The 17,440-nt window shown below is 39.0% G+C and overlaps 1 protein-coding gene across 2 annotated transcripts; it reads left to right on the plus strand.

The window, feature by feature from the left end:
- The first annotated feature begins 3,011 nt into the window (after nt 1–3,011).
- p2rx4a (purinergic receptor P2X, ligand-gated ion channel, 4a) lies at nt 3,012–16,001 on the plus strand. Of its 2 annotated transcripts, none has more exons than XM_060890243.1 (12): nt 3,012–3,396; nt 5,508–5,682; nt 7,787–7,858; nt 9,203–9,275; nt 12,789–12,885; nt 13,515–13,595; nt 13,690–13,831; nt 14,083–14,216; nt 14,325–14,418; nt 14,499–14,564; nt 15,595–15,690; nt 15,853–16,001. In XM_060890243.1, exons 1-12 carry the CDS (start codon nt 3,269–3,271, stop codon nt 15,871–15,873), a joined length of 1,179 nt encoding a protein of 392 aa, XP_060746226.1. In that variant the 5' UTR covers nt 3,012–3,268; the 3' UTR covers nt 15,874–16,001. The 2 variants fall into 2 exon arrangements, with proteins under 2 accessions (XP_060746226.1, XP_060746227.1); XM_060890244.1 differs by having other exon boundaries at nt 3,029–3,396; nt 5,508–5,655.
- The last annotated feature ends 1,439 nt before the right edge of the window (nt 16,002–17,440 follow it).

Genomic DNA, 17,440 nt, shown 5'->3' on the forward strand with positions numbered 1-17,440 from the left:
TTGTTTCTCATTCATTCATTCATTCATTCATCTTCTACCGCTTATCCGAACTACCTCGGGTCACGGGGAGCCTGTGCCTATCTCAGGCGTCATCGGGCATCAAGGCAGGATACACCCTGGACGGAGTGCCAACCCATCACAGGGCACACACGCACTCATTCACTCACACAATCACACACTAGGGACAATTTTCCAGAGATGCCAATCAACCTACCATGCATGTCTTTGGACCGGGGGAGGAAACCGGAGTACCCGGAGGAAACCCCCGAGGCACGGGGAGAACATGCAAACTCCACACACACAAGGTGGAGGCGGGAATCGAACCCCGACCCTGGAGGTGTGAGGCGAACGTGCTAACCACTAAGCCACCGTGCCCCCCTCTTTTTTGTTTCTAATCATCCAAATATTAGGTGAGTAAAAAACAAATAAGTCTTGAACTAAATCACTGTAAACAATGCTAATAATGGACTACTGGCTGTGGAATATTGTGTTTGAATCCCAGGTCCACCAAGCTGCCAGTGCTGGGCCCCTGAGCAAGGCCCTTAAGCCTCAATTGCTCATTTGTATAAAAAAAAAAAAAAAAAAAGAGATAAAATGTAAGTTGCTCTGGATAGGTTTGTCTGCCAAATGATTGTGATGAGGAGGTGAACCACACGTTCAGCTGGGTTAAGGTCTGATGATTGTGATGAGGAGGTGAAACACACGTTCAGCTGGGTTAAGGTCTGGTGATTGTGATGAGGAGGTGAAACACACGTTCAGCTGGGTTAAGGTCTGATGATTGTGATGAGGAGGTGAAACACACGTTCAGCTGGGTTAAGGTCTGGTGATTGTGATGAGGAGGTGAAACACACGTTCAGCTGGGTTAAGGTCTGGTGATTGTGATGAGGAGGTGAAACACACGTTCAGCTGGGTTAAGGTCTGGTGATTGTGATGAGGAGGTGAAACACACGTTCAGCTGGGTTAAGGTCTGGTGATTGTGATGAGGAGGTGAAACACACGTTCAGCTGGGTTAAGGTCTGGTGATTGTGATGAGGAGGTGAAACACACGTTCAGCTGGGTTAAGGTCTGGTGATTGTGATGAGGAGGTGAAACACACGTTCAGCTGGGTTAAGGTCTGGTGATTGTGATGAGGAGGTGAAACACACGTTCAGCTGGGTTAAGGTCTGGTGATTGTGATGAGGAGGTGAAACACACGTTCAGCTGGGTTAAGGTCTGGTGATTGTGATGAGGAGGTGAAACACACGTTCAGCTTGGTTAAGGTCAGGTGATTGTGATGAGGAGGTGAAACACACGTTCAGCTGGGTTAAGGTCTGGTGATTGTGATGAGGAGGTGAAACACACGTTCAGCTGGGTTAAGGTCTGGTGATTGTGATGAGGAGGTGAAACACACGTTCAGCTGGGTTAAGGTCTGGTGATTGTGATGAGGAGGTGAAACACACGTTCAGCTGGGTTAAGGTCTGGTGATTGTGATGAGGAGGTGAAACACACGTTCAGCTGGGTTAAGGTCTGGTGATTGTGATGAGGAGGTGAAACACACGTTCAGCTGGGTTAAGGTCTGGTGATTGTGATGAGGAGGTGAAACACACGTTCAGCTGGGTTAAGGTCTGGTGATTGTGATGAGGAGGTGAAACACACGTTCAGCTGGGTTAAGGTCTGGTGATTGTGATGAGGAGGTGAAACACACGTTCAGCTGGGTTAAGGTCTGGTGATTGTGATGAGGAGGTGAAACACACGTTCAGCTGGGTTAAGGTCTGGTGATTGTGATGAGGAGGTGAAACACACGTTCAGCTGGGTTAAGGTCTGGTGATTGTGATGAGGAGGTGAAACACACGTTCAGCTGGGTTAAGGTCTGGTGATTGTGATGAGGAGGTGAAACACACGTTCAGCTGGGTTAAGGTCTGGTGATTGTGATGAGGAGGTGAAACACACGTTCAGCTGGGTTAAGGTCTGGTGATTGTGATGAGGAGGTGAAACACACGTTCAGCTGGGTTAAGGTCTGGTGATTGTGATGAGGAGGTGAAACACACGTTCAGCTGGGTTAAGGTCTGGTGATTGTGATGAGGAGGTGAAACACACGTTCAGCTGGGTTAAGGTCTGGTGATTGTGATGAGGAGGTGAAACACACGTTCAGCTGGGTTAAGGTCTGGTGATTGTGATGAGGAGGTGAAACACACGTTCAGCTGGTTAAGGTCTGGTGATTGTGATGAGGAGGTGAAACACACGTTCAGCTGGGTTAAGGTCTGGTGATTGTGATGAGGAGGTGAAACACACTTTCAGGTGGTTAAGGTCTGGTGATTGTGATGAGGAGGTGAAACACACGTTCAGCTGGGTTAAGGTCTGGTGATTGTGATGAGGAGGTGAAACACACGTTCAGCTGGGTTAAGGTCTGGTGATTGTGATGAGGAGGTGAAACACACGTTCAGCTGGGTTAAGGTCTGGTGATTGTGATGAGGAGGTGAAACACACGTCACGTTCAGCTGGGTTAAGGTCTGGTGATTGTGATGAGGAGGTGAAACACACGTTCAGCTGGGTTAAGGTCTGGTGATTGTGATGAGGAGGTGAAACACACGTTCAGCTGGGTTAAGGTCTGGTGATTGTGATGAGGAGGTGAAACACACGTTCAGCTGGGTTAAGGTCTGGTGATTGTGATGAGGAGGTGAAACACACGTTCAGCTGGGTTAAGGTCTGGTGATTGACTTTTCCAGTCTAGAAACTTCCACTTGTATTTCTGATTGTATCAATCACTAAATATCGCCATCTACCGACGACATTTTGCCACTTCAGTAGTGATTCAACGTGAACTGAAAATTCGAATAACAAAATGAGCCAAATGCTGGACAGTGTGGAGGAAAACTCTTTTTTTTTGTCGGTTGAAGTCAAACAAAATGGCCGCCTTCATTCATTTTCCAGGCTTCATTAAAGATCTTTAAATGTTAGGGATTAGGAAGTTTTGGTGAATTTAAGTAGTAAAAATAAGTACAATTGTATAAGGGCACATTTCATATGTATCACAAGTTCTCCTTAAAACTGTTTCTCTCCAATCGAAACCGAAAGTATGTTTGTATTAACGGTAAAGGAAGTTATCCCAGTCTGGAAAAATCAGTTCAGCTGGACATGTTAGTTCTCGGTGTGTGTTAGCGCACTTTGTGTTAATTAGTGACTAAACATGTGACTTTTTTCACGAAGGAAAGGAGAGGAAATTGTGTGTATTTGTCACAAGACAAGATATTCAGCTAATTACACTGGGGAAGTTTTTTAGAGAGACATAATGGTGTGTTCTTCAGTCACTCGGTGTTTCTTCGACTATTCCACTCCTAAAATCTTAGTGATCCAGAGTAAGAAAGTGGGAGCTATTTACCGCTTAGGCCAGGCTCTGGTAATAGCATACATTGTTGGGTAAGTGTCATTTTTAAATATCAGTGTATGTTTGATTATTTACATATATTTAAAATAGACCAGACGCTTAAATGCCATGGACTAATTTGCATATTCACTATTATATATTCGGTCTAATGCCACGGACTAATTTTCATATTCAGTATTATATATTCAGTCTAATGCCACGTACTAATTTTCATATTCAGTATTATATATTCAGTCTAATGCCACGGACTAATTTTCATATTCAGTATTATATATTCAGTCTAATGCCACGGACTAATTTGCATATTCAGTATTATATATTCGGTCTAATGCCATGAACTAATTTGCATATTCCGTATTATATATTCGGTCTAATGCCATGGACTAATTTGCATGTTCAGTATTATATATTCGGTGTAATGCCACGGACTAATTTTCATATTCAGTATTATATACTAGGTCTAATGCCACGGACTAATTTGCATATTCAGTATTATATATTCGGTGTAATGCCACGGACTAGTTTGTATATTCAGTATTATATAATCGGTCTAATGCCATGGAGTAATTTGCATATTCAGTATTATATATTCGGTCTAATGCCATGGACTAATTTGCATATTCAGTATTATATATTCGGTTTAATGCCACGGACTAATTTGCATATTCAGTATTATATATTCGGTTTAATGCCACGGACTAATTTGCATATTCAGTATTATATATTCGGTTTAATGCCACGGACTAATTTGCATATTCAGTATTATATATTCGGTTTAATGCCACGGACTAATTTGCATATTCAGTATTATATATTTGGTCTAATGTCATGGGCTTATTTGCATATTCAGTATTATATATTCGGTCTAATGCCATGGAATAATTTGCATGTTTACTAATATTATATTCATTATTTAAAATTATTCGCATTTCATGATTGCATATATGGTTCTGATATATGTAAGAATACAATATATGGTATTATTCAAATAAAAAAAACTGAATATTATCATTTATTTGTTAAAAAAGGTAATAAATTATTGGTTGATGGGAACAATGGTGATCAGTGATTGGTTGATGGGAACAACCGATTTGTGATGATCTATTTCTACTGAGGTTGGTGACCCCTGTAGTGATGCAGCCCACAGTAGAAGAGAACGCAGTCTACAATCCAGACCAAAAAACCTGAAACTCTTGAGAAAAGCTCTGGCATTTCTGTCATTTCAGTCCAGTCCTTTTTTTCAGGCAGATCTCGAGGTACTTTTCAAAAATCACCATCTCCATCTCTTCACCTTTGATTGAGACTGCTGGCTTCAGGGGCTTCATTACACATTGGAAATCTGTAGTGCTTCTTGAGCTGGAGGTTTTTCCCAGCATTATAAGACAAATGTTCTCCCCCAGCCTCTTGTACTCTAATTTATCTTTATTGTGACTGCACCCTACAATACACAAGTAATCATTTCTACAGGTGTTATTTTTCTTGAAAGTCCAGTGTATAATGAGTGAAGAGAAAGGAAGACAGCATGTTCCCTGAGGTACTCAAGTGCATAGACATTTCTGACACACAGTTGTGGAGTCTTACAAACTGTGGTCTGTTGGTCAGATAGTCCGTAATTCAGGACAAATTAATCTGTAGTCTGTGAGGCAGTGTTAAAAACACTGACTAAATCAAATAACATGATCCTAACTGTGACCCCAGTTATCTCCAAGTTAATGTGAGGCTACAGTTTGTATATTCCCCATTAGTTACCTTTAAGATCTCATCCATTTTAATGGTCAGAGACCTTGAATTGGACATGATGAGAGAGTGCAAGTTTTACTTTTATTTAGAAGCTGAATCCTGCTTTCTTTCCATTGGATTTCTTGCACCTTGATCTTCGGCATCCAGATAAACAAAGGTTGCGGAGCAAACAGCTAGTCTAGTACAAGAATGTGTTTAATTCTGAATGGGGCAAAAATATTCCAAAGGCCAAAGCTGTCCAAAAATCAATCTGTCTGTCTATAAAAACGTAAGGTTCTGTGGGGCTATGTAGCTTTAATGTTGATTATATTGTGTGTGTGTTTGTGTGTGTGTGTGTGTGTGTGTGTGTGTGTGGGGGGGGGTGTTCTAATGTCTGCCTTCTGAAATAAATCTCCTTGCACAGATATGTGTGTATTCTGAAGAAAGGCTACCAGGACACTGACTCTGTCATCAGCTCAGTCACTACCAAGGTGAAAGGTCTAGCACTGACCAACACAACGGACCTGGGCCTGCGCGTCTGGGATGAGGCCGACTACATTGTCCCCCCTCAGGTAGTCCGTTGTTCTAAGAAAGAAAAGGTACCGTGAAGAACTTAGCTAAACATCCTGGACTGTGGTAAAACAAGCCCTGTGTTCCAGTATTGATTTTAGCCTCCACTGTAAACTTCCTCTATTCACTATTCACCACTAGCAGAAGCAGTATTTTTTTTTAAATATGGTGAAACTGGATTCAGTTTCCCCTTCAGCTTGGTAACCAGTTAATGTGCTAAGAACTATATATATATATAATTTGTAATATATATAATTATATATAATATATATAATTTTTTTATAGGGATAATTAGCTGGGTACATAAAACCACTTTGAACATACCACATAAAATATTTATTATTATTTGAACAAACTCAGTTAAATTATTTCATTCTTTTGTTCCCCAAAGGAAGCTAATCTTAAACCCCACATATATGAAAGCATATATCTTTGGACAGACAAATGATGTTGTTTCACAATTTGTGTAACAATGTGCTGCTGCTCTACTGTCCTTCATACTGCACTCAGCTTATGATATCTCATAAATTATTACATCACTAATCATGTAATAATGTTATAAAATATATTTCTCATCATACACAGCTTATCAGAGCTTAGAAAGCTCTTTATGACAGTGAAAGGATGAAAAGGAGTGTGTAAGACAGCACTGGAATGCAGGATAAAGGAGTGGGAATGAATTTGATTCAGGGTGCTTCAAAATTATACTCTGTGTTTAATCAAGCTGTGGCTCTTCTGCAATGTGACCACAAATTATTATTATTATTATTATTATTATTATTATTATTATTATTAGACTCCTAAATATAAGGCTTCTAAAATGGAATATTAATAATTTTCGATCTATCATGAAAAGAACTAGACATGTTTGATGTTAAGACTTAATTCATTCATGTAAAAGCAAATTCTGGAATTTTGTTCATCAGAGGATGAGAAAAATTGTGACGCATCTAAGAAACTATTCTTTTTCCCATCCTTTGTAAAATAGGGGTGTGGGAGCACATGCACTAACAGGTACACATCTAATAGATCTGTGTGAACTGTTGAACTTTTTCCACTGGTTGGTGTGGTGGTGTGGGATTGTGGTAGCCTAGTGGTTAATGTGTTGTACTACTGATCAGAAAGCTGTGAGTTTGAATCCCAATTCCACCAAATTGCCATTGCTGGGCCACTGAGCAAAGCCCTTAAAATGAGGTAAAATGTAAGTCATTTTGCACAAGGGCCTAGCTCCTGCTCTGGCCTGCAAGTATTTTAAGTATTTTAAGTCTGAGAAGCTTGGTGATTGAATGCCTCATTCACACATGGTATAAAAGTAGTGACGTGCCGTGACAAATTTGTGATGGTTTTACTTTGTGCAAATGTGGAGGAACTAGCTACGGAATTGAAGACAGTAGAATGCATGTGATCCATAACAAAGGCAACAAAGTTTTCCTTCAGATATAAACTGGTTAAATTTATACATAAACACCAAATCTCCCTTCATGGTATTTTATTTTAGCTGCAAGAAAAATTAATTTGGAACAGTAGCTGGACCACCCATTGATAAAAATGATTACTATGACAATCAGTAGTAAGAACTACTGACTACCCTGTAGTACAACTGCTCGAGACTTGCAACAATAAAACTGCTGGATGTATGAATGTAGCATAACATCAAGTTTAGCATTTAATTCTTTAAAAAAAAATCAGCGGTGTTATACTTCACAGTGGGGTATGTTTTCTGCATGTCACTAAAGAAAAGCAATACTATTTTGTTTTTACCAGAATGATTTCTCTGTGGCACTGAATTTTCCCCCATACCCAGGGCATCCCATTTAATACCAAGTTGATCACGATTCCTGCTTCACCTTTCAGAATGAAGAAAATTGTATATCTTCATTAAAGACCATGAAGTTGATGAACTATACTGAAGTTGATGAACTATACATCTAATCTAATATTTTGGAGTGTAATTAGATCCATTTCTTTGCATTCTATTGTTACTAGAATGTGCTCCACTACAGTTTAACTGTTCTGTCATGTTTATTGGTCTGTAAGAAATCGATTGTGTTCCTTTTAAAGAGGCAGATTTAAGCCAGTCTCTAGATAAATGTGGCCTTTGTGATTGAATTGTATGTGTGTTTTCTTTGTCAGGAGGAGAATTCATTCTTTGTGTTGACGAACCTGAACATCACACCAAACCAAACACAGTCACGATGTGCTGAGGTGGGTTTTTATTCCTGATCACTGATGCACAATGTGTGATAATCCAGTAATCATATTAATAATATCTAACACAGTACCATAATCTTTAGTTAACTTTGTGATTGTGTATATCTATGTGCTGTGTGATTCTTGTCTTTTGGCAGGATGTAGCAAAAGGGTGAGTAGAACACAGTCTACACTGTGCATGCTGTTTGACTTGGCTTAACTCCTTAGTTCTTATCAAAAAGGAAGTGAGATATTGTGGATAGAAACTGCTTGCATGCTAGTCTCTCACAATGATTTTACACATTTCTAAATAGATTTGATTATTTGTAAACTCAGTTCTGTTGGAAAATCTCTGGATATGAAAGTTATGTAGTAGTGACACAGTGGCACATTTGACTAGTGTTGATACCTCACAGCTCCACGGTCCCCAGTTTCTGAATTTGGGTTATAGATTTGTGGGGAGTTTCTCTGGGGTCCTCTGATTTCCTCCCACTGTAGAAAAAGTGTAATCAAATTTGGCCCCAGGTGTCTGAGTGGAAATATTCAGGGTGGGAATATAAGTATTTGGATACCTTTGTTTATGTGCATGTGTACACACGTGGACAAAATTGTTGGTACCTTTCCATTAAAAAAACCCCACAATGTTCACTGAAATTACTTGAAACTGACAAAAATAGTAATAAATAAAAATGTACTGAAAATTAAGAAATGAAAGTTCAAGAATGAAACTCTGGGGGCACGGTGGCTTAGTGGTTAGCATGTTTGTCTCACACCTCCAGGGTCGGGGTTCGATTCCCGCCTCCACCTTGTGTGTGTGGAGTTTGCATGTTCTCCCCGTGCCTTGGGGGTTTCCTCCGGGTACTCCGGTTTCCTCCCCCGGTCCAAAGACATGCATGGTAGGTTGATTGCCATCTCTGGAAAATTGTCCCTAGTGTGTGATTGCGTTAGTGAATGAGTGTGTGTGTGCCCTGCGATGGGTTGGCACTCCGTCCAGGGTGTATCCTGCCTTGATGCCCAATGACGCCTGAGATAGGCACAGGCTCCCCGTGACCCGAGGTAGTTCGGATAAGCGGTAGAAGATGAATGAATGAATGAAACTCTGATGCAAAAGTAAGAAACAACAACAAACGCGATTAGAAAAAAGATCAATCAAATGAAATGTTAAAATATAAATGGATATGAGCAGTAGTCCACATTTCCAGTGAAAAAGTCACTGAGTCATCTCAGTTCCAGAACATTTCAAATGATATGTTATTTATTACACATACATTCGTTTCGCATTAATGAAAAAGCAGAACATTTCAATATTTATTCAGATTAAACTTTATTTCTATTTATATTCTACAAATTGTCTTGTAGAATCCTGGACCTGAAACATCATGTGTCTCAGCTCGAGACTGTAAGAGAGGATTTCATGACAGTCGCCGAAATGGTAAAGCCCTGAGAGATTCTTAAAATATCACTATTATTCTCATCTTTTTCTTCATGTCATTTTATGACTGTGATCTTGTGGGTAACCTGTAAAACATTCCAGCTACAGCACAAAAACCTAAATATTTCATGATTTTGTTGCAAATTTCTGTTTGTTGTTTCATAGCAAAATAATTGCTGAAGATTCCTATCTTTAGGTCAGAAATGCAACCTGTTCTTCCAAGCCTTGCTTGGATGATGGACAATGATCTAAGGCTCACAGTCTATGTAAAATACTGCTGTTTATTCACTGCTGACAGCCCCATTATAGGATGTGAAGTCCTATAGCTATACCTTTAGCCATTAGAAAGAAAAACGTAAGCTTCTTTATCACAATGTTGCACCAGGACCTAAAATGGAGCAAAGTGCACACCTTTTCATTATTATGCTGGAATAAAGAGTTTTATGGCTTTTTGGCATGAGACAGATGAAAAAGTTGTTAGGTGCAACACAATGAAGTGCAGGACTCAGAGGAGCCTAACAGCCTACAACCACCTCATATACAGAAACAGACTATGTGGCTGTTCCTCATTCTGTAAACATGAATAATGAACTCACCCAGTCTGGAGCTTTCTGATGAGCTGACGGTAATATAGTAGTGCAGATTGTCAGTAGGCAGTGAACTGCAGGCTGATATTAAGACAGGCTTAGTGAAACTGACCCTTAGTGTCCTGGTCCATTTCATGGTACTTGACAAGCACTGCTAGTGTAGATCATTGTTTCCTTCTGTCTAAAACATTTAGGTTATTTTTAGGTACATTTTAGGCCATCATTAGAATTTAAATAATTGTGTTTAGTAATTATGTCCATTCAATTAAATAATTGTACATTTGCCTAAGCATGCAATTGTTGTTCTTCCATTGCTCCCTGTACGGGGTTGCCATAGCAGATTCGATCCGCATATTGTGGTTTGGCACAGATTTTACGCCGGATGCAACCCTCCCATTTTTATACGGGCTTGAGGCAGGCACTTCGAGATCCCTTGGTGGTTGAGTTGGTTCTCTGCTCACCAATTAGCTCAGGGTGTAGGATCCTGCTGCTGGACCACCAGGGATATCCCAACACCGGATGCACTAAATACTAGGGATGAGCGAGTACAGCATTATCTGTATCTGTATCCGTATCTGTTAACCATATGAATTATCTGTATCTGTATCCGCACTCTGAGTGGGTGGGGCTTGTCTTGAAATGGGCGGGGCTTTAACCACTAATAATTAATTTGTAATATTTATAACACTAGCTTACTACCTTTATGTTTTTATGAAATACAGCAAAAACGTGTCAGACACTCAGTGTCTGGTTACTGGTTAGAGACAGCTGAAGGTTTAAAAAAGGAAAAAAATCTCCGACAGGCAGAGACGCAATGCGAGTCGCATTCTACCAAGCAAGCACCACGTCTGAACGAACCCACGTTTACCAGAACTCTACTGGTTAGTAAGTACGTATTATTAACGTTACAACCCGAAGTAAAAAGCTGAAGAAACCCTAAACTTTAACGGAAAAGACCCGCGAACCCGAGTGACTGAGGGAGAGACAGAGAGCTGTTCTGTGTGTGACTGTGAGTGAGCAGAGCGAGACACAGCAACACAATACATCTGTATGTGTGTAGGGGAGGGGTGCTGTGACTAGCTTATCACAGGACGCTGACACAATCAGCTACCCAATGATGATTTTCATTCAATCCGAGCACAGATATTGACTCGTATTACTCGTGTAATACTCGTACTCGGCAGAAGTGCTTTATCCGTACCGGATACTCATTTCAGCCGAGTATCCGGCTCATCTCTACTAAATACCTGGAAATCAAACTCAGAAGGAACAAACCCAAATAGTACTCCAAAGAACTCTAAAGTGCTTGGCAGTTGTCGATACTGATTCTTTCAGGTGAGTAATAGACACAAACATGCTATTCCAGCAAAGCTGGGGGTCAGAAACCAAGCAGCAAATGGTTGGGAGTTATTCAGGACAGAATGTCAAAGGTACAGAGGGCTTTCTGAATTGTTTCTGGAATTACATAGTTCCTTGTCAACCACCACAAAAAATTCAATATATACTGACTGATATCTGCTAAAGAGGAAGCTAAGAATAGACTTTTCTATTCCATTTGATGTGCATCGGACAACAATGAAACTAGCGACACCGCTTACTCAAAATGGCTTCCTTTTTTTAGGAACCACGAAAGAGATCATGGCTACTATTGGCTACCAACAATATCAGAGTGGCTTTTCTACATCAATTGCCACAGACACACAAAAATTGAATTGATGCTGAGGTTGTACTAGTAAGTTCCCTACTTATTAGATTGATGCAGCCTTTCAGCATTCATGTACACAGGGATAAAAAATTTTAAAGCTAGGTAGTTTTGGCTAATAAAGAACACCTGCAGAAGAATGTAGTTTGATCTGTGTGTAGATGCACAGATGTCTAGTTTGCATCTACCTGGTCACTGTGGGGTGAAACACTGGGCCATTTATTATACTGTAAAAAGTGTTTTTTGAACACTGGTCACTTAAAACTGTCTTTCCTTTCTTGGTGTCCCTAAATGTGGCCGAATTGTCTGCTCGCCAAGTACTACTTGTCTGCTGCTGGAGCACATACACTAGTCAGATTTTTTCTCAAGAATGTGGAATATCTCTGACCTCTTTGCAGGATGGTGATCCAGCAGTGAATCTGGAGTTATTGCTAAACAGTTAAAGCATGAAAATGTACAGATAACATTTTGATGACCATCATTAGAGCCAGATGACAATGAATTGCAAACATTATTGGTCAGCACCTGGAGTCTGCACTTGGGACCAGAGTTCACACATGCCACATTTTGTCTACACCCAGGTTTTCTTCTAAAGATGTTGTTACTGTGGTATGTATTCCAGTTTCCAGTGAAGGCTCTAAAGTGTCATACAGAAGTAACTGTATGCTGGTGGATCACTAACACACTCCCTGTACTATGGGAGCGCCATAAAAGGCCTCCACTGCATAAAGTGAAGATATCCTTTTTCTAAAAGTGTGAGTGCCTTCTTCTGTTATATATCGTCTATGGATACCTCCTGGGCACACGTGGAAAAGTGGCATCATAGTGCTCACAGTCTACCTTCACCAGATTTTACATTAAATATTACTTCATTCACCAATTCCTAGGAATTCTGTTGGTATGAAAATGAAATACAGCATAAGAATAAGTAGGTACCTAGGGTTCCGCAACTGAATACAGGATCACTCTGGCTTGATGAGGATAGCCAGAGGTTGTGTTTACCCACATGTAGTCTACGCACATGGTGAGTTAGTCATGAGCCGACAACTTCAGAACTCTGCAAGGAAACAAACAAACGAGATACTTTACCACTACCCAGGGAAGCCCAGGATACAGATATAACCTGGGTTAACCTGTAAGACAAGTTGTGTTGCTTCATTATTGTATTGAGTGTGGATTGTTGCAGTTTATGCAATGCTTTTTATTTTTTTTTATGACTTTAAGGAGTGCAGACTGGCAGGTGTGTGAACTTTTCAGAGACCGAGAAGACTTGTGAGGTGTATGCCTGGTGTCCTCTGGAGAAAGACAACAATCCTCCAAAGTAAATTCCTCTTAATATTATTTTTGCTGATAAGATACATTTTGTACATCATGTTGAATTTATTTATTTATTTTTTTTACATACAATCAACATCATTGCTTGAACATCATATATTACTTGGAAACTCTAACTCGTCCCAAAAAGCCACAAAATTATGTGATTTCATGTGGCATTGCCTAATAGAGCACAAATGATTTTATTGTTACTGTTTTTGTCTAAACCAGTGGTGTCTTTTCTGCAAACGATTAGTGTGGGTGCAGGGTTTCCTTTACAGTCGAGATGATCATTGGCTTTTTATAGACACAAGTGTTGCTCCAGCATAGATGGAATGAAAACCTGCACACATACCAGCTTTTTCCAGATAAGATTGGTTGATAAGACCACTGGTCTAGTCTTATCATAAAGAAAATGGAGATGTGGACATCTGAAATGATCCTAGTCAGTAGTGGTCTTGTAATTTCTGTGTATATTTAGATTTTATTATTTATTTACATGAAATTCTAAATAAAATTAGGCAGGGTAGTGGTACAGCAGGTAGTATTGCCTACGCAATTGATTATTTTTTTTTTAATGAAAAATAAAAGATATGAATGTTTGTAATCACAAACTAATTTTTTTTTCGCTCCTAGACCTCCAATGCTGGCAGAAGCAGAAAACTTCACTGTCTTAATAAAAAACAGCATTCAATTCCCCAAATTTAAATTCAACAAGTATGTTGACTACATGCATTACAATATTTCAGCATTATAAACACAATATTCTATGACTTGAATTCAGAAGCTCAGCATTTTTTTCTTTATACAGAAGAAACATACTGTCCCATGTAAACAGCACCTACTTGTCGAAGTGTGTGTTTAACCGTAAAACAGATCCAGACTGCCCAATCTTTAGACTTGGAGACATCGTGTCTGAGGGTAATGAGGATTTCCAAACCATGGCAGTTCAGGTAGAAGATATAATTCATGTTGATTATATTTAAGCAAATATTATGTGAGAAAATAAATGAGCATGGTTGAGATTTAAAAGTAAACAAAACTGCACTACAACTAAAAAAAAAAAAAGTCATACTGTACAATGATGATGATGATTTTTGATGGTCGATATCCTATTACTCAGTAAATAGGACATCAATGATCACTTGCCTTTGGAAATAACTGAAAATATTGTTGACGTTAATGAATTAAACTCGGTTCACAGGGGGGAGTGATGGGAGTGCAGATCCGCTGGGACTGTGATCTGGACTTGTCCGAAAAGTCATGTGTCCCTCAATATACATTCCGCAGATTAGATAATAAGGATCCAGACAACGTTGCGCTAGGATACAACTTCAGGTTTGCTATATAATAATAGTTTAGAGAAATGTATCACTGGTGTTTATTGCACAATAGCTGTATTTTCTTGCTATGTTTCTCTTTTAATACCACTGTCCAAAATGACAGGTTTGCAAAATATTTCAATAATGCAGAGGGCCAAGAGATCAGGACGTTAATCAAAGGCTACGGCATCCGCTTTGATGTTATGGTCTTTGGAACTGTGAGTCTTTCTCTCAGGTCTACTAAAAACAAGCACTGTTTTAATGTTCTCAAATTAATTCATCTTTATTGCTAATACAGGCAGGGAAATTCAACATTATCCCAACACTGCTGAACATCGGGGCTGGCTTAGCACTCCTTGGCCTGGTAAGTGATGATGTATGGATTTGGAAATCAAAACTAATCTTAAAAGAGGAAGTAAAAAAGGGGAAAAGGCACAATTTTGGCTCATCGTGGAACACCAATAAAAAAAGTGAAAGAGTGAGAATACTGACCAAGGACAAATGTTTTGTCTTACAGAGCTTTGTGTAAGTATTTCAAAAGTCTGTAAGCAGAAATGGATGAAATTAGACATTGATTTAATTAAGGAGCCAAGGCTTTCTGATGCTATTACCACCATGCTGGAGGATGGCATTCAATTGAATTCCTTTCAGTTGATTTGTATAGCACTTTTAACCATTGACATTGTCTCAAAGCAGCTTTAAAGAAGCACAGAAACAGAATAGAAATCTATCGCATGTCACAGGGTGATGAGCAGTATTGGGTTTCTGCCAAACACAGTATTATGTTACAGGTGAAAATGTTTTTTGTTGAAATGTTTGCTCTCTAATTGTGTTCCTAACATTCGTTCTGGGATTTCATAAGGCTCAACACTTTTCAATAAAACTCTCCAGGCTATTGTTTTTCTGTAAATAATTTCTCCCAAGCTAAGGTTCTTTCCAGTTCTCTCAGAGTTACTTTAGCCTCTTGGTTATTAACCAGTTGCAAATAGAAGTCCAAGTATAATTCTGTATCTACAGTACTGTATGGAGCACAGTGACTTTATGGTTAGCATGATTGTCTCACATCTTCAGGTTTGGGGTTTGATTTGCCATGTGTGTGTGGAGTTTGCTTGTTCTTTCTGTGCCTCGGGGGTTTCAGATACTCCATTATTCTTTCTCTATTCTAAAGACCAGCATCTCTAAATCATTTATAGTGTGAATGAGTGTGGTAGACAGCCATTCTGTCCAGGGTTTACCCTGCCCTGTGTCCCAAGTATGCTGCAATAGCCTCCATGTTCCCACTGACCCAGTAGGATAAGCAGTGTAGAGAATGGATAGCTGTACTTTTGTCTTTTATATATTCAAGCTCAAGTTATGAACTTCATCCTGTAAGTTTGATTGGTGTTGTTTTCCAGGTAAATGTGGTGTGTGACTGCATTTCTCTGACTTGTATGACGAAAAAACACTATTACAGAGAACAGAAATATACTTATGTCAATGACTATGAAATCGTGAGTATTTTGTCATTCCTATTTTTTCAGACATCATGCATTACTAAATCTACTTTACTCTAAAGACTTGAAAGATTCTTCTAACAGTATGTTTAACCAGCATTTAAAACAACGTACTCTGTACAAATGCTTAATTATTGCATTTCTTTCTTTGCCTGTTAGTTGTCCAAAGATGAACCATAGAAGTAACTCTGTCATGACAAGAAGATTCGCTGGGTGCCTGTTGGCAGATATTGATATTGTTGCATTGTGTATTATTGCACTGAAAATTTTTGTTACTTTTATAAATCAATTAAATGTAAATGAGCTCACTCGGTCAAGTGTCTTTTTCTATAATTAATGTTGATCAGTATTGTGAATCTTGTGTACTGTAAATTTTCAATGGTTATCATCTTTTATTCAATCAGAAATGTTAAAGATGACGTCATATTGTGATTATATCTGTTCAGTTGAATTTCAGAAACTGAAATTAACCAATCAGCAGAGTTCTTATTCAGTATATAGTATGCTGTTTTATCAGAAGTGGGGATGAACATGTCCTAAAAGTTACACAATTTAATCTAGCAACATATTCATAATTGGTTATTACAATTTTTTGGTGAAAGCACAAATGGCAATAAAATATTTGTATATGGAGCTTATAAAACACACTTTTCCACTCACTAGTTTCTTTATAGACGTGCTACTCGACAGCATGGACATAGGCTTTTATTACATTTTCGTCACTCCTCATGACTCAGTTAAGCATTTTTGTGGTGTAAAATGGGCATAATATACAGTACGTTGATGTGCCCTTTAACTAAACTAAAGCAAAAGTAATAAAATGATGGTTTTACATACAGAAAAAAATCTAATTGGAATTGCTACTTGCTGAAAGTTGTTTTGATTATGCAGGGAAGAAGCTCAGACAAGGGAATATCTTTTTTTGGTAAATTAGTTTTAAAAATCGAGACAAGGCAGATGTTCAGCTCCATGCTGCCATTTGGCAAAAGTCTGAAAGTGAAACTGCTTATGGAGTCTTTCAGAGACATCTAATGAAAGAAGGCGTCTGTTGACCTGCGATCAAGTATTCCTTCCTTTACTTAATGACCAATCTGTCATTAGACAGTGGAGCTCTTTCATGGTGCAAAAACAGCTGGTCAGTGAACCACCATGAAAGTTTAAGATGAATGCTGACTTCATGTCTGGTGCTGTACTGTAGGTTTTCTGCACTTCCCTAACGCAGAGCAATGCCGTTTGTGTATTGTTATTATTGTTGGGGTTTGGATTTTTTGCTTTTCCACAGAATCTTCTTCATATGTGATCTACACACGTCCATACGTTCTGATATATATGATGATAGATTAACCCAAATAATCCACATTGAGTAAACCTTCACCTCAGGCTGATCTTAATGCTGTTCCATCTTTTAATTTCTGGATAGACTATCAGGTGTCCATAAATATTAGATCTTCACAGAATACCAATCATATCCATTTGTGCATTTTGAGCATCCTGTTCCAGATTTAGTTCTCTTCTGCTGTTATAAAAACCTTTACTATTCTAAGAAAGCTTTCTACTCAATTGTGAATGGTGATATTGACAGGTGAGAAATCAGCATTCCAGTTTATCTTAAAGGTGTACAGTAGGGTTTAGGTCTCTGTACAGGACACTCAACAACCTTGACAAACTGTCTTCACGGACCTCGTTTTGCCTCAGATAGAGCAGGTTTGTGCTAGACCCCTTAGTTCCAGTGAAGGGAAATGGTCAT

This window comes from Tachysurus vachellii, chromosome 17 (genome assembly GCF_030014155.1).
Source record: "Tachysurus vachellii isolate PV-2020 chromosome 17, HZAU_Pvac_v1, whole genome shotgun sequence".
Taxonomy (NCBI): domain Eukaryota; kingdom Metazoa; phylum Chordata; class Actinopteri; order Siluriformes; family Bagridae; genus Tachysurus; species Tachysurus vachellii.